Source organism: Cucumis melo, chromosome 4 (genome assembly GCF_025177605.1).
Source record: "Cucumis melo cultivar AY chromosome 4, USDA_Cmelo_AY_1.0, whole genome shotgun sequence".
NCBI classification, from domain to species: Eukaryota; Viridiplantae; Streptophyta; class Magnoliopsida; order Cucurbitales; family Cucurbitaceae; genus Cucumis; species Cucumis melo.
Window position 1 is genome coordinate 34149422 of NC_066860.1, and position 22561 is coordinate 34171982.

At 34.6% G+C, this 22561-nt stretch overlaps 4 protein-coding genes across 6 annotated transcripts; 2 read left to right on the forward strand and 2 right to left on the reverse strand.

The window, feature by feature from the left end:
- The first annotated feature begins 1588 nt into the window (after positions 1–1588).
- LOC103486342 (uncharacterized) lies at positions 1589–6066 on the forward strand. 2 transcript variants are annotated; one of them, XM_008444267.3, is made up of 3 exons: positions 1589–2013; positions 2775–5500; positions 5586–6066. In XM_008444267.3, exons 2-3 carry the CDS (start codon positions 2795–2797, stop codon positions 5868–5870), a joined length of 2991 nt encoding a protein of 996 aa, XP_008442489.2. In that variant the 5' UTR covers positions 1589–2013; positions 2775–2794; the 3' UTR covers positions 5871–6066. The 2 variants fall into 2 exon arrangements, with proteins under 2 accessions (XP_008442489.2, XP_050940193.1); XM_051084236.1 differs by lacking the exon at positions 1589–2013 and adding an exon at positions 2057–2175 and having other exon boundaries at positions 2260–5500.
- Positions 6067–6244: 178 nt separating this feature from the next.
- Positions 6245–7551, reverse strand: LOC103486341 (uncharacterized). The gene is made up of 3 exons (XM_008444265.3): positions 7384–7551; positions 7039–7225; positions 6245–6871 (listed from the first exon to the last, which is right to left on the reverse strand). Exons 1-3 carry the CDS (start codon positions 7414–7416, stop codon positions 6309–6311), a joined length of 783 nt encoding a protein of 260 aa, XP_008442487.2. The 5' UTR covers positions 7417–7551; the 3' UTR covers positions 6245–6308.
- A 3109-nt stretch (positions 7552–10660) lies between these two features.
- LOC103486340 (phosphatidylinositol:ceramide inositolphosphotransferase 1) lies at positions 10661–14783 on the forward strand. Its single transcript, XM_008444264.3, has 12 exons — positions 10661–11245; positions 11384–11473; positions 12289–12375; positions 12464–12532; positions 13148–13228; positions 13392–13463; positions 13658–13718; positions 13818–13917; positions 13999–14094; positions 14182–14228; positions 14317–14438; positions 14539–14783. The coding sequence occupies exons 1-12, from the start codon at positions 11213–11215 to the stop codon at positions 14620–14622; spliced, it is 942 nt and encodes a 313-aa protein (XP_008442486.1). The 5' UTR covers positions 10661–11212; the 3' UTR covers positions 14623–14783.
- A 1413-nt stretch (positions 14784–16196) lies between these two features.
- LOC103486339 (uncharacterized) lies at positions 16197–19558 on the reverse strand. 2 transcript variants are annotated; one of them, XM_008444263.3, is made up of 3 exons: positions 19482–19558; positions 18398–19131; positions 16197–16915 (listed from the first exon to the last, which is right to left on the reverse strand). In XM_008444263.3, exons 2-3 carry the CDS (start codon positions 18853–18855, stop codon positions 16678–16680), a joined length of 696 nt encoding a protein of 231 aa, XP_008442485.1. In that variant the 5' UTR covers positions 18856–19131; positions 19482–19558; the 3' UTR covers positions 16197–16677. The 2 variants fall into 2 exon arrangements, with proteins under 2 accessions (XP_008442485.1, XP_050940194.1); XM_051084237.1 differs by lacking the exon at positions 19482–19558 and adding an exon at positions 19372–19472.
- Between the last annotated feature and the right edge of the window lie 3003 nt (positions 19559–22561).

Sequence of the window (22561 nt, forward strand, 5' to 3'; positions counted from 1 at the left end):
AAAGAAATGGGTACATAAATGGAGGGATTTTGATTTAAAACAAAGTCCTTTTTTTTTTTTTTTTTAAACAAAAATGTTGGAGTTTTTTAAAAATTGAGAAAATAAGATGGGAAAGTGTGAAAGTTGAAGCAATGGAATGAATAGGTTGGAATATTATGACATAGGAATGGAAAAATAGGAAAAGGAATATTATTGTGGAGAAAGGAGAGGGAAATGCATTTAAAAATTGTATACTCGTTTTTATGATTTAACAATAATGTAGAGTGTAGACACACCCTTTCTTTCGTCAATTTTGGCGTCTACTCTCTACACTAACTCATATCCCCATATATCCATTCTCTTTATTTAATTCAATCAATTGCTTCTTATAAAATAGTTAATCTAAATCAAATTCAAATTTGAAACATAATTAAAAGAAAAATCCCATATAGGAACAATAATAATAAATATATAGATAAGAAAGAAAAAGGTTGCATTGAAAAAAAAAAAAAAAGGATTATGAGGAGAAAGAAGAAGAAGAATAAGAATTAATGATTAAAAAGAGATGATGTTGGCTAAAGAGGCATATGGAAAAACAGTTTGACCACTTTTTTTTTTGTTGTTCTCACTCATAAATATTCTTTTTTACAACGTGAATAAATTTGGTACAAAACGTGGTTTCAAGCATCACAATGAAATTGGACGTTCTTTCCAATAAAATTGCATGACAATTGTATATGTTAAGTTGGACTTTTGAATAAAATCGTAAATAATTACTTCGAGCAAATATGATTCAATAATTTTCTGCCTCACTCCAAAGCTTATTTTCCAAATGGCATACAATTACTGTAACACATCAAGTTGTAAACCATATATGTCTTTTTTTTTCTTTCCCTTCGTCCTCCCACTCCCACCATAATATTTTACAATAATTACTAATTTTTTTTAATCCCACCTACTAAATGAAGACAAATTAAATTTGGAAGTATCGTTTTGAGCTAATCATTGGTATTTTAATCCTACTTTACTACCTCGGGTCGTAGTTAATCGATCTTTACTTTAGCAAACTCCTACAAAGTGTTAAAAGTTATGTCAATTGTTGCTAGATTGAGCTAACTAAATTTACTTTAATATAATGGATGAAAACAATATTTGAATGCTAGTCTTGGGGTAATCTTAATCGTAACATTATTCAATAGTCTTCCACTTCCAAATAATTTTTCGTCCTACTAATGTTAATGTTAATGGTACATTTATGATGATAGTGTTTGTTTTTATACATTTAAGAAGAAGAAGAAAAAACAAATGTTTAGTCCACAAGAAAAAGGAAAAAAAAAAGCAGATAGAGAGACATTGGCTTTAATGGACGAAAGCACCAATTGTTACACTGTAAACCCCAATAACGGAGACCTGCTGACGTTAGCAGTAGGGCCCATCGGGTTTTAGGGATTCGCAATAAAAAGAAATAAGTCGTATTGTGGGTCCTACCTTTTTTATTTATTTGTTTATTTGCCGAACCGGCTATAGTGGGTTTAGCCGGTAGTCTAGCCTAGTCTCTTACCTTTTCCACCGTTTGGATGAGATGAGAAAACGGTGCGTTTTATCTTCATGCACAATTTTCGCTTTCTCTCTCCTCTTCTATCTAAGAAACTTCTCTTTCTCACTCTCACTATCAGAAGGATGAATTGGAGTTGGCTGACTTTGCTTCCTTCCTCTCCATCTTCTTCCGCATGAAGCAGAAAAATCTGAGAACAATTAATGAATGATTCATTCAATGGCGTTTCAGCGTTTTCTCTCTTTATCTTTCTTTCTTCTCTGGTGCCGCAATTCTTTGCTTTGCTTATAATCCACAACAGATTACAAGGGATTTTTATTCCTTCTTTTCTTTCTTTTTTCTTTTTTCTTTTCTTTTTTAATTTCCCTTCTCACCTTCAGTCGTAATCACGCTTCGGATCTTTATCGGGATCCATGGGTTTCACTTCATCCTAATGCTATTCATCTTATGAACCGCTGCATTTTCCTGGATTTCTCAAGGTTTGTTTGTCTCTTCATCTTCTCCATCCTACATTTCTTTCGCTTTCTTTTTCCTTGTGATCTGTTTTGCATTTGCTTGCTTCACGAGATGTTCGGAACCCGAAGGATTATTGAGAATGTTTTGCTTTCTTTTGCGTGTTGCTTTCTTCTTGACGTTGATTGGTAATAATGCTGGCATTCCTCATTGCTTTTGTTTTCCCGAAACGGTGATGTTTGGTTGGTGCCTGACTCTGTAAATTATTTCAGGTTCTTTGTCTTTTTCCCGCGGAACTGCAGTCCCCCCTCTCTCTCTCTCTCTCTCTTTTTTTTTCTTTTTGTTATACACATTTTGGTTTCTGACGGTGCTAAGGCGGTGCTTGAAATTAGTAGTTTGTATAAGATTGAAAAATATTTAGATCTGCGAACTTTTCTGCTTTGACTTCAGATCATTGTTAGATTTTGTTTTAATCTTAAAGTATACTCAATGTGGTCAAGTAAGGGGTGAATTAGAGGAAATTATAACGAAATTTCTTTTTGGATTATCTGTTGGTAGATGAGAGAGAGATATCGACGTTGTAATTTCTGATAAAAACAAACTCAGAAACTGCAGATGTTCTCACGGTAAAATTGTTTTGTAATAGCTTTGACATGTTGTAGAAAGACGTTCTTGAGCTTTATGTTTCTGATGTAAAATAGAAGATAAGAATGTTTTAGAAATTTGTCCGTGAATGGGGTATGTTTTGGTCGTCCACGTCTTCTGACATCGTTTAATGATGTAATAGTTTTCAGCACCTGCTGTAGTATGGGATCCAGCTTGGAGCTCAGAAAGAGCTCAAGCCACCACCGACGTAACACAAGGGCTGGGAAGGAGGGGGTCCTTCTCCCTCAACCAAAGCGGTGTCCATGTCCAACAGTACCAGAACAGTTAAAGATGAAAAGTTCTGTTCGACCACGGAGCGATTTGTATTGTGTGTCAACGAAGGAGACCAAAATTGCTCGGGGCTCGCAGGGCAAGAGATTCGAAGGGAGTTCAATTGGAGAGGACGAACTTGTTAGGCATATGTCAAACTTGCCAGGCTTTCTCCTTCATCCGGAGAGAACAGAAAATCTCCAAGAGAAGGCTTTGAATGTTGGGGTTCTAGATTGGACACGGCTGGAAAATTGGAAACACAAACAGTTGGGTTGCCCAACTAAAGGTAGAGATGGTGCACTGTGCAGTGGAAGTCATTTGTCATTAAAACAAACTACTGGAATGTCAACTTTCCCTCGTTTAACTCGGAGTGAAACATCGGATAAAGCACACTGTTCACGTCACTCTGGTTTGATCTCATCACATAAGGCAGAGGGGGCTCATCCTGTCAACTCTCTCCAGAATGCCAGTCCGTCCCAAGATTTCGATAGTGGTTCAAAGAATATAATGAAGGTAGGGCAAAAAATGCAAAGGAATTGCACTTCATCCTCATCGGGGGGAAATGTTTCCAACATGATGCAAGAAAGAGAAAGAAAGAAGCCATCTGATCGGACGTGGAGTTTAGAAATGGTGGATTCTAATTGCACACCATCCTCATCAGGGAGAAATGTTTTGATGCAAGAAAGAGAAAGAACCAAGCATTCAGATCAGACGTCCTGTTTAGTGATGCAGGATTCTAATTGCACCTCATCCTCATCAGGGGGAAATGTTTCCAACATGAAGCAAGAAAGAGAAAGAACAAAGCGCTCAGATAGGATATCGAGTTTAGAAATGGTGGATTCTTCTTTTCACGTAAGACATTCGGGAGTCTTATCTTGTTCTGAAGGAAGAGCAGACACTGTAGGTGGTAAAATGAATCATAGGGCGGAGAAGCTGATTGAGTCAAATATCCGGAAAAAAGAAGCAGACGAGAGGATGGTTTTAGTGAAAGGAGCGGTACCATCAAAATCGAGTTATGGCACATCACTTGGTTTGAACGATCATAAAAAGGTTGAAAATGATGAAACAAAGGAGAGAGGGGGAATGCTGTGCTCAGATATTGATCTCCCTTACGATTATTTCACATATAAGCAAGATGCCAAACTCGTACTAAAACAGAAGCCGAAGGATTTAGAGGACAGATTTCACACCATGTATTCCAGAACATCATTTGACGAGAATATGACAGAGGTTAACTCGTGCACTTATTCAGAAATATTTTCTCCCGAGGATATTCTCTCTTCTGAATGCGGTTCCGACATTCCCTACTCAAGTCCATTGCCTTCTTTAGCTGAGGTTGATCCTTTGATGGGCAGAATGCAAGATTCTCTAGTCTGTGATACTAGTGCAGAACTTTCATGTTCCGCATCCCAATTGTCCCCTTCCTCAAATCAGAAGCCAAGTTTAAGACCTTCTGGAAGTAAACAAATGGGAAAAAAGGACTCAGATGCTAAGCTTACCCATTCCGACCTTGTTGATACTCTTGATACATTGGATGATAAAACCGCTGATCCAGGAGCTAGAAAAGGTAGGCATCCGTCACCAATTCGTCGTTTGAGCTTCAGTTTAGGACGGATGGGGAGAAGTTTCAGTTTCAAGGAGAGTTCGACTGTACCACAATTAAGTTCCACATATACTTGTCCAAAATCTGGTCCGGTGATTTCTGAAAACACTGGTTCCTCAGATAGTTCAGATAAAAAGAAGGTAAGCGGACATAATAGAACAAGGTCGAGTCCCTTAAGAAGGTGGATAGAGCCAATACTGAAGCATAAATCCTCAAATCCTCAACATCCTATAGAAGGAAACGTCAACTCATTAAGCCTTTGGCCAACCGGCCTTGGCAGCGCTCATGAAAAGAAGCACAACGAATCACCAATGCAAGCCCTTTTACAGTTCACGATAAGTAATGGTTTTCCCTTGTTTAAATTATTGGTGGATAACAATAGAAATGTCCTTGCAGCCACAGCTAAAGATTTAACCCCGTCTGGGAAGAATGGATCAGGGCAGACTTACACATTCTACCTAGTTAATGAAATAAAAAGAAAGACCAGTAGTTGGATACGACCAGGGAATAGGGATAGAAGTTTTGGCTATGCCTACAATGTCATTGGACAGATGAAAGTGAATTCTGATTATAAAACAAATGAACACAGCTATGATAAATGTATGTTAAGAGAATCAACTTTGTTTGGTGTTGAGATGAGACCAGGGGATCGAGAATCAGCAATCATAGTGAAAAATAGAGAACTTGCAGCCATTGTTCTAAAGATTCCTACCGACAACTCAAAACACGATGGGAAACAAAGTGGTAGCGTTTTGATGGATAACTGCATGGAGTCTTTGTCAGAGGATAATGCTGTTGTAATACTTCCGGGTGCGGCTCATGGGTCACCAAGCAGCGGAGAGCCTTCGCCATTGATCAATAGGTGGAGATCTGGCGGAGTTTGCGACTGTGGTGGTTGGGATGAAGGTTGCAAACTCCGTATACTTTCCATTCCAAACAAACAAATTACATCCAAGGCGTGTCCTATCTCCAAATGCCTTGAACTTTTTGTTCAGGTAAAACATAAAAATTTGACTATGAACATTTTGTCGATTTATTCTTGTCGTCAATTATTAATTTTGTCTCTCCATTATGTTTCAGGGTGATCAACAAGATAAGCCCGTCTTCAGCATGGCACCCTTGAAGGGTGGGTTCTTTGAGGTTCGTTTCGATTCATCAATCTCTATGTTACAGGCGTTTTTCATATGCGTTGCAGTTTTAAATGGTCAAAATCCAGCAGATCCCTCAGAAGCAAGCAAATTTGCACCTGATGTAAAAATGATCAATTATTCTGATTCTAAAGGAATTAATAGTGTGCACGAAAAGCAGCTTGCTAGTATTAGATATGCCTCAAACCCTCCCCACTCTCCCGTCGGAAGGGTCTAATCTCTCGTTTTATGTTCCCATCTTCCTTTGCAGTGGAACTGAATATTGTTCTCTCATCCTCCTCCCCATTTTGTAGAATCTATATTGGCTTTGGCCAAGTAATTTTGCACTGCCCGGTAGCACCATTAAATCACCATCTATGTATAAAGAAAATAACATGAGCAATATAGTGGAGAAATTAGACAATATTCTACAACTTTTTTCCTTGTGTCTAATCGTTACTTGGTTGTCAAAAAACCAAATCAAAATGCCTCTACTAGAAACCAAATTACCCTTTTATATGTAGATAAATCAAAACAGACTTCTCCTCGTTCTCCACTGGTTTACACATATTTTCAACCCCAACTCAAAAGACGTCCAGGAAAATGATGGAATGATACAAAAGAATTCAATCTTCTTGAAGCGTTTGAATTAAATGTATGATTTGGAAAAGTTTTGTTACAAATCTATAGGTGAAGCATGGTGAATACAGATGAACCATTGACCATTAATTCTCTCAAATACGTTAGTAACAAACTGTCCCCCCCAACTGCTACCTTTCGTCTTCACCAATTCCACGCATGTAACATATCCAACATCTCCTCGTGCATGAACTTGCATGTCCTTTAGCTGAATCTCCAGTGGGAACTCATAATTTGCCCATACATACTCCCAGCTCGTTATGACATCGTCATACCCAGATATCCCTCTCATGCCCGGGTGCACGCAGCAAACACTATTTCCTCGTGCCCAAAGAGTTTGCATTGCAGCAAGATCCCCAGTCCGAAATGATTCGTAAAACTTAGCATTGGCTGTCAATACTAGAGTTTTGCTATCCTCTTGAAGAGCTTTCAAGGTATCTCTGATTTCTGCAGCTCTTGCGTAGTCTTCATTTGCAATGGCGGTTTGAAGGTCCTGCTCCAAAGTTTCTGCATCAAGTGTGATGCTTTCACCACTAGAATTCTCAGCTTTCAATTGATAGGGTCCAAATGAGAGCTTCCTAGATGCTTGTTTGCAAGGCCCTGTACTAGATATTAAACAAAATGCTATTTAACTGAAGAAATTGGAAGAAAATTGAAATTCTGTATGAAAGTTCATATTTCATAAAGGAAAGTAATAAAAGCTCAAAGAAATTTTAAAAGCAAATGATTAGGGCTCATAAAAATTACAAAACTTCAAGGAAACTTACTGAAATTTCCATCTCTTGAAACGACATGACGAAGATTAGTGGGCAAAAGAAATCCAGATCCTCCATTAGACGATTTAACCAGCCGAATTTCACATTGCTTAGGAAGAGCTGAAGGAACATGATGAAACACCGAAAAACTCTGCGAACAGCGTACGCTCTTCCAATTGCTGATAAAGGTAACGTAATCCTACGAAATCATAACATCACCAAAATATTTCAACTCCATATACAGCTAACATGAAAGGAACAGAGAGAATCGATTACGTTACAGCAATTACTGCAATTGAGAAAGAAAAAATGATATAAAGTAGAAAGAGAAGACGAAAGAGGAGAAGCAGAACTCACATTGCAGCATAAATTAGATGTACGGAGTGCCATGGTGGAGAAGATTTACAGCATAACCAACTTAATTGCTGGAATTAGGGCTTTTCTTCTATCTTCAAAGAGCGTCTACAATAAGTTCAGAAACTGGAGAAAGAGGAGAGATCTGGAGCTGTAATGGTGTTGAGAGAGGAGGGTAGTTTTGGAAACTTGAAAAAAGAGAAGGCGGGCTCAGTTGGAATAGGCCTATTGCTATAGGGCCTGATTGGGCCCATATCATTTGGTGGGCTCAGTTGGAATAGGCCTATTGCTCAGTTGTAAATGGCTAAAAAGGTACGCAGATGACAAAGTGAGACATAAATAATTAGCTCAAAATTCCTATGAAATAGAGATAACATAGTAAATGACTAAACCACCATAGTTGATTTGGGGTTTGAATCACGTGGCTGTTCTTCATCTTCAGGGCTTCAGCATTTTACAGCTTTATTTATTAGTCAGAAAAAGAAGAAGCTAAAAACGAAGTCGTTTTGTACTTTTGAGCTGAAAAATTAACATTGGCCTCTAACTTGGTTGTATGTTGCTTGTCTTAGAATCATGCAATTAGATTTTGAGTGCTGTTGGTTGGGTTTTTTTGCCTTTTGGTGTTGTTTTGTGTCAGCCTCACCATTCCTTTTCTTTTCTTTTCTTTTCTTTTTTTACCTCATTGGATACAAATTATATATCTATATATATATATTTTTTTTTTTTGTTTCTTTTAAAAGTCTATCTTCTTTTAATACAATTGATCAGAGTTCCCTCTCTTTTTACTCTCTGACTTGTCATTGCCTTACAAATAACAAAATTCTTTGTCTTCTTCTTCCTTTTTTTTTTTTTTTTTTTAACACACTGTCTCTCACCATGTATGTACAGAAAGAATGTCCTGTTTCTTAAGCTATGTTTTTAAACTTGAGATTAGTGTTCAAGTAATGAGGATGAGGGGATAATTTAAGTTTAAGTTTTATTATTTAGTTGTTACAAAAATGTAGGAAAGGAATTGTGAATTAATTGGTTAGACCTCTCCTATTAAGGAAATATATATTCTATAAAATAAGTTATCTCATTATTGACTCAACCTTAGTCCACAACTAAAATTGTCAATATAATAATGACGAACAAGATTTCTGTTAATTTTTCTTTTATTTTCATATATTATTCAATTCTTGCTTAATTTTCCTTAATTCCTTGTTTGAAAAGCCACTCGTATGAGATAATAATGGAATCAAATGATGTAGATATATTATGTTTTTGCTGTTTATGATCATATATACAAATCACATAAAGAAATGGACCAAAATAACATATCAACAAATTTATCATTATAAGAAATAATAGTAGATTAGAAAACAATAACATATGTTTATTTATTTAGAAAAAAGAAAAGGGGCCGGCAGCGATGATCTCATCCTCATCCTCATCCTCATCATCTTCAGGCTGGCAGAAAGAAGCGTTTGGTTGGGTCCAACTTTCTTAACTCCATGAATGCATGCCTTCCCCTGGACTTTATGGCCCCTTCTTTTTAGTTCTTTTTTCTATCTAATACTTAACCAAAAAACAAAAAAGAGAGATGAACAGCAAAAGTACTATACGCTTACTTGATATAATCCATATATACTTTAACCGATAATGTATATCTTTAGGTTTGATAGTTATATCTATACTTTCTTTTGGTATATATATATATATATATAAATTGATTATGAAGTATTTTGAATCTTTAATCTCAATCTTCTTTACAAAATGTCATCATTAAAATAATCACTCCATGTTTGATGATTTTACAAAATCTTTTTGGCTACTTATTGGGGTTTGGTCAAAAGATTTATAATAATAATAATATCATTTCCTAAGGTTCCGAAGAATAGTGAGATATTTTTTTAAAAAAATAAATAAAATAGTAAATTCACACCTAAAAAAAAATACATATTTTGTATCTGTTATGTGATCAACAACCACATGTAGAAGAATTACAAAATATGTAATCACATGTTCAAATGTTTACAAGATCCATGTCTAGTACCGCAAGGAAAGAGTATACATAGTACTAAGTATGAAGTTATGTGGTTGATATATATTGTACTAATTTGATCGAGCTTCGTTAAAAACCGTGGTAGACTTAAATTTTGCCTAAATAAATCGTGTTTAAGAGATTCCTACCAAAACTTTGGTTCTAGTTATTAGGTAAAGGTTTTTATCACATTCAATGATACATAGAGTTAGAATTTGAACATTTTAGGTCAGGTACGTAGATTTTAGCTTTAACCATTTAGGATAACGTTCATATTGATAGTTACAAATGTTGCAAAAAGTTAAAGATGGAATTTGACAATTAATTTTAGGCGAAAATTATACACTTTTATTGAGTTATCAAGAGCGAGACTTGTGTGAGTAGTAATTAATGGACTCCACCAACAACCAACTCTAGACAAAATTAGTTAGATTTATTTGTGATTTCGAATGAGTCTTTGTTTTAGAAGTGTAAAGCTCTTGAAGGTTAAGAATTCAAGAATCTCTCTAATTCCAACACACAAGTTCAATCCTATTAAGAGTTCCAAAAAGTTAAGAGTGTTTTAACAAGATTTGATTGGATTTTGTTGGAAACGTAGGGTTAAATTGGGAATGTTATTGCATAAAGTATGTGGTAGATAATTGAGGAGGGAAGATTTAAGTGTTTTTTTTGTGTGTGTGTGTGTTTGGCATTAGTGGAGGCCCTAAACCCTTAAATGAGAAGCTAGTGTGCATTTTTTTTCTTTATAGTTTTTAATGCAGCATCCAATTATTAAATAAAAATGAGAGTAAGTAAAATTTTGTTGTTTCCTGTTTTAGTAGAGGATGTAAGTCTTTATGTAAACAATAGGTTGGGTGGGGAGTAGGGAGTTCCCCAACAATTTCTTATTGTTTTTTTTTTTCTTTTCTTTAGAGCTATATATTGGTTTTTATGAAGCTGTCAAGTTGGGGATATATATGCCACCAAAAGTAATCAACTTCCTTCTCAAAAGACTGAACTTTGGGAGAATATATGCTTTCTATTTTTATTATACATAAGATCATTATTATTATTATTATTATTGTATATTTAATTTGATACTTTCACGTGAATGTATTTATATAAGAAAGAAAGAAAGAAAGAAAGAAAGAAAGAAAGAAAGAAAAGAAAGGGTATTTGTAGAAGTGGGCGTAAATTTAGGTATTTTAATTTTGGGGGTTCCCCACATCGTGGGGTTATTTAATATTTTGTTAAGAGGGAGAAATGGAAGTAGTGGTAGTGGAAGAGGTCAGACCCAAAACGGCAAAATCTTTCTTTCAATTTTCATATTCTTTTCTGTAGTAACAAAATTTTATTAATTAAATCAAATAAGCAGCCTTTCCCCTTTCTTTCTTTCTTTCTTTCTTTCTTTTCCCCCTCTCTTCTTTCCTTTTCTCAACTGTCTTTCTCCATTTCTTCGATCAATTTCTTTCCCTTCTTCTTCTTCTTCTTCAGTTCTTCTTCTTCCATCTACTATCTTCCATTATTCTACAAACCCTCTTTCTTTTTTTTTCTAGTAATGCCTTTTTTTGTTTCTCATCCATCGCTTCCCCTTTTGATTTTCCATTCCAATCGCTGACTTCGGTCTTGATTTTCAACTGGATCTTTGATTTTCTCGAACCGCCATTTTCTTTTCTTTTTGCTTCCTTTTGACCCCAATTACGGAAGGGATTATTTATTTTGGGTTTTGATTGATTCTACGGATTGTTAACGAGATATCCAAGTTTGCGATGTTGACCTTCAGATTTTGGCTTTGAAGTAATATGGAACTGGTGGTTACGCGCATTCAAAATGAATCTTTACATTGGTCGCGAAGCGTCAAAGGTAGGTTTCTTTACTTTTTTTTTCTTTTTTCTTTTTCTGAATTCATAATTTCTGAATTTTTCTTGTTTGTTTGTGTGTGTGTGTGTTTTCGAAATGATCTTTTCTTATATTTCCTTTTTTCTTCTTCCTTGTGAGAAGCTATGGAAAAGATTCTGCGCAGAGATTAGTACGGAGATCAGCCTTCTCATCGAGAATTGGAAATACCTTCTTGGTGGACTTGTTTTTCAGGTATTTCTTTCAATCTCTATTTTCTTTGAATCATCTTCGCATTAAAGCATTTTTACTTTTTTCTTTCTATTTTTCCCTTCTTTTAAAAAAATGTTGGTCGGCTTGTTTGTGGGCCCTTCGCCACTCATCTTCTTCCTAATGGAAAGATTATTCTCTAATGTTAATCTTAAAAGAATTTGGAGTAAATCAGATCCTTTATATTGTTACGAATTTTTGAACAGGTAGCCTTTGTTTACCCACCACCCACTCTCTTTTAAATTTGAATTGGTTTTGGTACTTCGATGAATCTATGTGATTTGTTTTCTTATGCAACCAAACATTTGGAACCGGTAAAGTTTGAACACGTAATTTGCCCCACCTTTTAAAATTGAATAAAGTTTCATATCTAATATTTGCATCCAGTAAATCCAAAGTAGAGGTGACGACTGAACTTTTATTATCTCTTGGAAATGGAACTTTTTCTTTTTATGAATGGCTGAAGTATGTGGATGCCTTTAATATATAATTCTAGATTTTTGTTACTCTTGAAAATTTTATGGTATTTGGCATCTTTAATTTTCTGTCTGGAGGTACAATTATGTTTTCTACATTGTCCAGAAATTTAGGAAATGTCCATTCAGCCATGTTTGGTCTAGCTAACTGGTTTAGGTAGTTTCTTGGTTTTATCTTCTCCTTCTTATGACTTGAGAGATACATTATTCTAATTCTAGGAACTTAAATACCTTACATGGTTCTAAGTCTTCTATCCTAGTCTTTTTCTCATTTTGTCTTCTTATATGCCTAAGCCTAATGTATAGCTTTTTTCTTCTCATCAGTACATACATGGAGTTGCTGCTCATGGAGTTCACTACATACATCGGCCAGGTCCAATTCTTCAGGACGTTGGTTTCTTCCTTCTACCTGTCAGTATCGATCTTTCTCACTCTTACCTTTCCCATCTTTTATTTTATTCTCTTATTGTTGTTTAAGTTTGTGAATTTTAATGTGTAGGAGTTAGGTCCGGACAAAGCTTACCTAAGTGAGACACTTTTCACATTCATATTTCTATCCTTTGTTGCGGTAAGTGGTAACTTGATGGCGTTGTATTTCAATTGTTATTCTAATTTCTTCCTACCACCCTGCATTTCCTACGTTGCACAATCTTTTTCTCATTGCTGTGCAACTGTGATCAGCGTCCTTGGAAATTCAAATCCTTTACCAATGAATCATGAATCAATTTTCCAGTCTAATTACTCCCATTTGCATAAAGGAAATTATGATGGACTGTTTTAGTATTTTTATTTTCACCGATTCTGTTAGTGATGAATTGCCGTTTGTCTGTTCATCTTTTTTTTGTACAATCTCTTAAACAGTTAAGTTTACTGATCACTCTGAGCTAATGGTTTTCATCAGAACGTTCTTCTTTTCTTTTAATGTTAGCAAGGCATATAAGTATATCAAGCTCTTGAGGCTAGGCATAACAAACAATAATCCACGATTCTTTTTGTTGTACTTAATGAGCCTGTTTAACTGGTTCCCTGTTTGCAAAAGCCCACTCGTATGATATTATTGTGCATCAACGTAAGTTGCAAATTGCCATTTATTTGTTTCCCATTGATTGAATTACTTCCTCCTTTTCCCTTTTCTTTGCAGTTTAGCTGTACTAATTGATTTTTTAAATAAAAATAATTGCAGTGGTCTTTCCACCCATTTATTCTCAAGAGCAAAAGGATCTATACAGTTCTCTTATGGTGCAGGGTTCTAGCATTTTTAGTTGTGAGTATGAGTATTCATTCCTTTATCATATTGAATTTGTTATGTTATGCATTTTCATTTTCTACTCTCTCATCTCATCATTTCTCCAAGTTGGTTATCTTGCTTAAAAACATTAGAATTTTGTTGCATCCCCTAATTCAGTGATTGAATCTGTTTCCACCAGGGTTGTCAAATTCTTCGTATCCTAACATTCTATTCTACACAACTGCCTGGTCCAAACTATCACTGTCGTGAGGTACATTTTAACATAATAATAATTATTATTGAATGCTCTATGAGTTTCTTTCCTTCGCACCCCCTCTTGTGTTAATTATTTTCCTTTGTTAGAGGCATAATTCCTAAATCTTTCTTTATAAACTATTTGTGCAGTAGTTAAAGTTGATCATTGTTTTAGCGTTGTAATTTATTAACTCTGGCTGCATTATACAGGGTTCAAAACTTGCCACATTGCCTCCTCCAGATAATGCATATGAAGTACTATTGATGAATTGTAAGCGTCTTGATAGTAAAAAAAAGTTTCATTCTCTGGTATTTGTTCTTCCTTTGAAACTGATTTTTTTACAAGTATTACTTTGCTGGTTCAATGCAGTTAGAGGTGTATTATACGGTTGTGGTGATTTGATTTTTTCATCACACATGATCTTCACTCTTGTTTTTGTCCGGAGTTATCAGAAATATGGCACGCAAAGGTATTTATCTATCGATAATACTTTTGGTCTTGGTGCTGCCATGCGCACCTGTAAATTACTTTGTTTTGTTCATTACTACAGATTTATAAAGCAATTGGCATGGTTGCTTGCTGTGACTCAGAGTTTGTTGATTATAGCATCCCGCAAACATTACACCGTAGATGTGGTGGTTGCATGGTAAGACTGATGTGTTCTTGTTCAGATCTTTCCATATCCAGTACCATCTCTTTTACCACTAATACGAAAGCGGTTGATTCCCTGTAGGTACACTGTTAATTTGGTGGTCTTTTTCGTCGATAAGAATCTACCAGGTTAGTTTTGTAATCGTGGCTTTATTGAAGTCCTGATTTTGGGATCCTGTAGAAAGTTTAGTTTATCTACTGGGATTTCATTTTGCAGAGTTGCCTGATCGAACTAATGGGACTGCTCTATTGCCACTAAGCTCGAAAGAGAGAGATACGAAGACCCGAGATGAGAGTCACAAGCTCTTGAATGGGAATTCCGTGGACCCCACTGATAGGGTATGTATGGTGAATAGTTCCTTTCCCTTTTGGAGTTGGGATTCTAAGATTACTCGTCTTCATCTTACTCTATCTAACATGTACTTTGTTGTTTGTTCAGAGGCAAAGGACTCATCAAGTAAATGGCAAGATTCCCGAAGATGGGAACGCTGTCCATGTTAATACCACGATGAATGGGGCCTAGCATAAACAACACAACTGCTTGTGGAGGATTGTTTATTTCTTACAATGTAGAGACTAATGGCTTATCTTGCCTATGGTTGGCTCCTTTTCCCAAGACTGGTAATCTGTTATATATCTATTTTATTGGGAAACGCAGTACTTAGATTTTACTTTCTTTACCAATCCCATTCCTTTGTTTATTACTTCTTTTTTCTTATTTGTTCTGAAAATTGTCGTTTGCATATTGGCAATTATTTAGGCAGGAATTAAGAGGGACTTACTGGACCCTCTTCTTTTCTTTTAGTTGGATCAAGGAATTAACATCATCTAACCTCTAGTTCATAGTTTTCTGTAAAAAAATCAACACCTTTTATAGATTACTGAAAGTTTATTGATGTTTTAAAATTTTGATTGTTGACTTTTGAGACATGCGAGGGGGGGTTGTGGAAGGCTTTGTTATTAGTGGTTATTATATATATTTTAAAAGGTAGAAAGAGAAGTTAACAAGCTGTGTATCTGCTTTGGAATGGGTTTAAGATGTGTATACATATGGGAGCACATGGCATTGCCTTATGCAATGGGTATGATGCCCACATTAATAAAATAAATCAATCCCTTGGTCAACTATGAAATTGTGTCTCATTCCTCAAATCTATTTCTCTTTAAACCTGTATGTACAAAAATACCTGCAAAAGTCACTTTCATTCTGATTGAAAATAAATCTGCTTACACAAATGATGAAAATATGTCCACCTCTGCTAAATAGTCTATCTCCGTTGCAGATCGTATTTCTTTTTTTAATGGTTAAAATACCATCACGGTGTCCCCTATGCTTTTTTTGAAGTTGTTTTATCATTGCTAATATTTTTCCAACATTTTTAGTTTTTATTATTAAAATCAATAAGACAATAATGTTATATTCAAAGATATACAAGATTCAAGCAACTGATTTTAAATTGATTTCAAGTGTATGGACTAATATTGAACAAACTTTAAAACCAAATGATATTCCAACAACCCATTCAACTATCCAAAGTACAAATTTTCTACCGTGACATCACAAAGCTATACTTAAAGAAAAATGGTAAATTTTTGGAAGGGCGGTCAAGAAAGTGCGTTTGAAGAAGACAAATGTTAATGCCAAGTCTTTTTCACCAAAAATCTGAGTGAAAAGAAAATCAAATTCATTCCATTTGGCTCCTCATTAGGAAGGAATATTTACGCCAACATCATTGAAAGAGAAAGGACAAGTCTAGATCGGATTCATCAAAATCGAGGTCTCCAAAGTTTTCAAAATTTATCCTGTAGTTTTTCGAAAATAGTGGATATATGATGGTAGTTGGAAAGAAACATCTCTTTCTTTGAACAATAACAGTGTTAACAAAGAAGTCTCAAAATAAAAGCCACTTTAGTTTTTGTACAGTTTCGTAGCTATCGAAGTTCCAATAAAAAGGGTAACTCTCCACCCCACAGTTTGATGAGTTTTCCTGACAAAATTTTGTTTTCATTTGACAACAGACAGGTCCCATCCCAAACACGCCTCGTCTTCCCCGACACCAGGACGAAACATGTTCCTGTTCTGGTCCACAAGGAAAATTGTTTGCTTTACATTTGAGCAAAATAAAAAAGGACACTCTCTTAAATTCCAAGCTTTGCTTTACAAACATGGAGAGACCTTGAGAAAGCACAGAGCTTGTTGATGGGTTTCTCCTATACATTATCGTAATGCTCAATAAGCAAATAGTTTAAAAAGATATCATTCAGAGAAACCATATTGAAAACTTATAATAATAAGGAAAAAGAGAGAGGATGCTTGTTGGAAAACTTAGAATCATCGTGGATGTTCCCGACTGAGCCACATTTCTCTATAACTTGGAATTGAATGGAAGTGCAATGAAGAAAACAACTTTTGAGGGGAATGTTGGAGTAGGTACATGTGTATTGGATGATAATCTATGTGAAGTTATGGACACTCTGTAGGCAATTCTCTGGAGGGCCTTTTGCAGCTGTAAATTCTGCAAGTTCCTTGTTCTGATTTTCCCGTTTCGATACTACTTTCTTCTACACAACAATTTGTTTACGAGGGCACATTGAAGTGAAACAGCCAAGATATAACGAAAGCAAATACCATACAGGCGAGCAGAAAATTCAGAAACCGGTGCCCACGCCAGAAACTATGGCTATCTGATGAGGGAATTGATGCAGCAACTGTAGTTGTCGAGGAGGCGTTGTTGGATTCATTAGACTGCTCTGTTAGCTCAACCTCATTTGGTCCGAGAATATTTCGAGCAATGGAATGACAAATCTCGCATGTCCTGACAATAAGATTCAAGAAGGTTAGGAATAATGATTAAAGTAGCTAAAGGAACAAAATGCAAATGCCCTTGTCCATTTTCCAGCATCGAACAGAAACTGAAGAATTGTCATTTGTCAAAACAAAAATCACATGGTGTAAATCTATCATGTAATACAGCCCGGTCCCAATCCAATGTCACCAATTAATAAAACATTTGATCGAAACCCACAATAAATAGTTGATTAAAGATGGCTAAAATCACCTATGTTCAGAATCTTTGTCCAGGAATAACACTAGGAACCTTTTTCTGAGTGGAGTCGAATCAATTGTCATTGAAATTCAGAGCCAAGTGCAAGAAACAAATTGTCTGTTTGTTTCTCGGTGATTAAAAAATAACCCTATTTCCTATGTGTGCTGACATATTCTATTCATTATTGATATTGGAAAAGTAATTTAACATCAAAGGAAATATTGATCATCATCTTGCTTCCACAACAGATCGCATAACCCTTAACCTTACATCCTGACAGCCTTAAAACTCTTTATGGACATCTTTCTTTTGGCTATATATAACAGCAGACGTACGACATTCAACAAACTCTACAACATTGTTTTCCCTGGAGAAGCATTATGGATTGTGCGCTTCTAAAGCAGCTCAGTACAATGAACTCTTAAGTAGTGACTTGGATTGAGCCAAGCAATTGGAACGAAAACTATTGTACTGTAAGGAAAGTCAGATCAAGGGCATGAATCAGATCGATGAGAAATAGATTCACTAGAAATGTACTGAGACAAAGTTCCATGATCAATATTAGTGGGGGAACCGACAGTTGGTTAACAGAAGATGGACTGCCGTTTGTTAGGAACTGAAGGAGTTAATTGAGTGACTAAACAGGTTGGGAAAACTGCAAACTTGGCATATCAAGAAACTAGAGATCTTAAAGTGATCTGCTGAGTGATCAATATAACTTTTCTCCACTTCAACTGAATTATGCTTCCAACAATGGAGTACCCACTACACGGGGCGGGGGGTGAGAGAAAGAAAGAGATTCCTAAGCCATCAGAAAAACGCCAAGGAAGAAGGAATAATCAGTGTAACTTGCTTGGAGATGCATAAATGCACTTTCGTATGCTTTACTCTTATTACTTGTCATACGTCTAAGCTTTTCCTCTAAGTAAGAATCCTTATATCTGCAACATTCAAGCTCACTACACTGAGGGGTTTACCTTAAAGCTAAGAAAAGGTAATGTTTAAGTCTAAAATCTCTCTCTCTCTCTCTCTCTCTCTCTCTCATTTAAATTTGTGAATAGTCCAACCCCATGAGGATTAACACAGAAGATGCTCACCACAAGAACAGACCAAAGAAGAGCAGCAAGAAAATAATATGAACTCAAAAGAACTAAGAAGCATAGCATAAACATAGCCCGAGTGAAAAATGTGATCAGAATCCATGGAAAGAAAAAACATCAAAACTTAATGAAAATCAAGGATTAGACTTACTTATTTCCTTTAATTTTGAACCAGGTTTCAGCACAATGCTTGTGAGCAGCAGCTAAATCATCCTTGCACGAACAACCCAATTCGATTGGGATTCCAGATTCTTGGCTATTACTCTCCAAACCCAAATGACAAATCCTGCAATCCCTCTCTACTTTAGCTGAATGCACCTTAATTTCAGTAATCCCATTTTCATTTTCAACCTCCACAGAACGATCCGAAACCGACGAAACTCGCCGAGAATCCGGAACAACCCCAACCTCCGGCTGAGAAACGAAAGCAAACCTATACTCGTCGTAAGAACCACCGTTGGTCGAAAAAAACTGAGAATAACACGAACCCTCGTCGGCGTCAGAGAAATAGACGCTACAATCTGCGCTCAAATCACTACCGCTGACAGACCGCCGATGATTCCCCTGTTCCAAATCAATGTCGGACTGGGAAACTTCCTGAGGCCCCATTTTCTTAACCCACAAGCTAAAACTCTTTCACAACCCCTTCCAGCACATATCAGAGAAACAATCGTCGAGGGTTCCAATTAATTTCTCAAAAGTCCAAACTTTGGCATTTAAAGAAGTGGGCTATTGGATTTGGTAACAACCCTTCAACTCCATTAATTGAACCTTGCAATATAGAATTGAAGAGGGAGTTAGAATGGATTTGGTAAAGAAGAAGACAATGGTTGGAGAGACAGCGGTTCTGTGTGTAATGTTGGAGGGGTTGAACGGAAGTGAGGACTGCAAAGATTAACAGAAACGTGCAATGGGTCACCAGAGAATTCAGAGGAAATTAGTGAGAAGAAAAAGAAGGAAGTGGGGGACACAAATTACAAAACGAAAAATGAAAAGAAAAGAAAAATTCTGAAACTTGAAAATTGATAAAGAGAAAAAGAAAAAGAAAAAGAAAAAGAAAAAGGTTCTGGAAGATCTGTTAGCTACAAAATACACAAGAATCTATGTTCTCAGTTGATTCCATACGTTTGATGACATTCTATGTAATGCAAAAATGCAAATGCAATCCATTTCACTTTCATCAAACATCTTGTTGATGCGAATGCCAAATGGATCATCTCCCAAGTGAAGCTTACCGGTTTCTTTAATTTTGTCGCTAACATTACATGCTTGTCTAAATCTTAATTCGTACCAAATGTGTTAGTCAAGCTTCGAAATTGATTCAACTATCAGAATCCATATATACACTCCATGGAAATTTTTAAACTTTTTTTTTTTTTTATCAAAATAGACTAAAAGTTGTTATAATTGGTTGACGAAAATATTGATTGCGGCCTGATAAGACCATAATTTATCATTTTTATTCATCATTTCTATACACTAAACCATTTACTCTAAATTTGGATAGGACAACTTAAATTTAAGCTAGCTTTTCGAATATAGTAAAATAAATCAAATTATTTATAAATTATAACAAAGTTTATGACTTTTATTATAATTCAAATAAATGTTTCAATTATAGAAATCGATACAAGTTTATCAGGGTTGTTTATCGGTATTTATTAATGACAAAAACTAATATAGAAGAGTATCATTGATTCTACTGTTGAGAGTAATTGATATTGATCTTTGTCATTGATAAAAATTAATACAATCATTGATAACTTTTATATATATATATATATAAAATTTGTGTAAATAGTTCGACACTTATTATATCTATATAAAAACGTCTCTACAAAATAATATGAAGTTTGTTCTTAAGTGAAATGTGTATCCTATACAAAACTCTCAACAATTCAATTTTAAAGTTTGAATGAGTTTACTTTGTGTTTTCTTTTCAAACACAAATTAATTAGAGTCCATAAAAAGATAAAAATTCATTTTCTACGAAGTGTAAATATTTTGACAATTTCTAGAAAAATAAAAATAGCACTCAAGAATGGTATTGACATATAATTATATATAAGCCTATAAAACTATACAATTGTATGTAAATAGAATCATAAAACTGAAAAAAAAAAAAAAAAAACTCCAACTATATTAATATAGCTAATTATTTAAAAAATGAAATTTCATCTCAACGAAGAAAAAACAAAATTTCCTTGAGAACTATAAGAGATTGAAATGTATTATGTTTGGATTAAGCGTAAATTATAATATTAAACTCATTTTGTTTCGACGGTTTTCAGTTAACCTTTATTTTTCATCGTTTTTTACTGCAGACAAATCAGATTACATTCAATCTCTCTCAAAAGGAAGGTGGAGATGTGATTGTTTTTTTTTTTTTGTTGTTGGTGGGAAGAGGAAAACAAGTCTTAATGATTAAAGGGGAGAAAATGGATAACTTAATGAGGAAGCTGCAAGTTCGATGTGGAAAGTACAAAACAAAAAGGAAAAAAGAGTGTAATGTGTTATGTGTTATTTCATTTGTTTCGTATTTTAATTTTGTAACCCAACCAACCCGAAGACAACAAAAACAAACCCAAAGGCAAATTTCTTCCTCTGCTTTGCAGCCCTTACCAAACTCTCCTTTTCTTTTCTTCCTTTTTCCGATTCCATTCATCTCATCATTCACTACATCCCTCTCTTCCTGATGCTTCCACGTCTCCTATTTAGTATTTACAACAACAATTTCTTTCTTTCTTTCTTTCTTTCTTTCTTTCTTTCTTTCTTTCTTTCTTTTCTAAAGTAGAACAAACAAAACTTATTATATACATTTCCCTATGTCTAAAGTGAAAAGAATATATCACACAGTTTTTTGTTGAAAATATGTCATTTCTGGAGGAATCTTAACATTTCTGTTCTAGACTATCTAAACGTTTTTTTTTATCCCAAAATTTGGTACATTTCTATTAACATAAACGTAACACACACACATATATAGACCAAATTGATTAATGAACCATTATATTCAAGGGAGACTCAACTGCTTCTTTGTTTTAGGAGAGAGTTCTTGTAGATGCAAATATAAACTCAAAACTTACAGATTATACATACATATGATACCCTTACTTATTAATATAATAACCTTTTATGAAGTCTATAAGTAGAATCTAATATCATATCATCATCATGAAAATACAGAAAGATTTTTTTTTTTTTTCCTTTTTCTTTTTCTTTTTTGACATTTTAACTATAGGCACAAAAGTAATATGACTATTTTAGAAAAAGGATTTTGAATTTCACTTTAATTTTATTTACAATTGGTTTCAAATGAAACCAATTTCCTAATTTAAATATGAATTAGAAATTAAAAAAGAAAAATCAATTATAACAAAGATGTAACTTCCTAAATTGAATTAAATTAAATTATATATATATATATATGTGTGTGGGTTAAGTGGAGGTGGGCCGTTTATTATTAGGGGCCCAAAAGTAAAGGTGGTCCATATTTTGTTGAAACGTTTGTGTGGACGCGACGACGTAGAGAGCAATTTCTTGATTCTTTTATTCTTTTTAATAAATAAATAAATAAATAAATAAATATAATTTTACCCTTTTTATTTTTCCTTCAAATTTTCTATTCTCATCGAAAGAAGTTGACGCATGTGTGTGGGGCCTCACTGCAGTACCACAGCCACACACATATATATACACACAATATATAACAAAAATTTGGTTAAATTTAAACACTTGTATGTTTGGTTAAATTTTTTTATAAAGGTTTATATGTGAATTTTGTTTAGTTTGTCATATAACAAAAATGTTTATACTTAACTCAATTTACCAATTTGAACTATTAAACATTATTACCTAATTTCATTAAAAGAAAAATACGTATCTCGAAACTAATTGTTTTGAAATTTTGAAATTTTAAAATTAAAAAAAGTTAAAACCAAGCATTATTTCTTTTTTCATATTAAATTTTTTAGATAATTTTATTCTAGAAGTTGAAGTATTTTAATCTTTAAATTCTTAATCCTACAAATAATAATTGATCTCCAACCGCAAAATATAATAATAATAATTTTTCTTAAATTATATATGTTGAACAGGAAATTTTGACCAATTAAATCACGCCACGTCATCACAGCAAAATTGAGATAATTATAATTTGATTGGATTTAGGTAGTCAAGTTTTCTCATACCCAACCTAGTTCAAGGCCCTAAAAAAATTGGGCCAAAGAAATAATGGACCCGAGCTTGCGCAAATAAGTGGGTCGAGTTCGAGCCCACCAAGCAAATGGATCCAAGCCCAAACCGATCGAGCAAA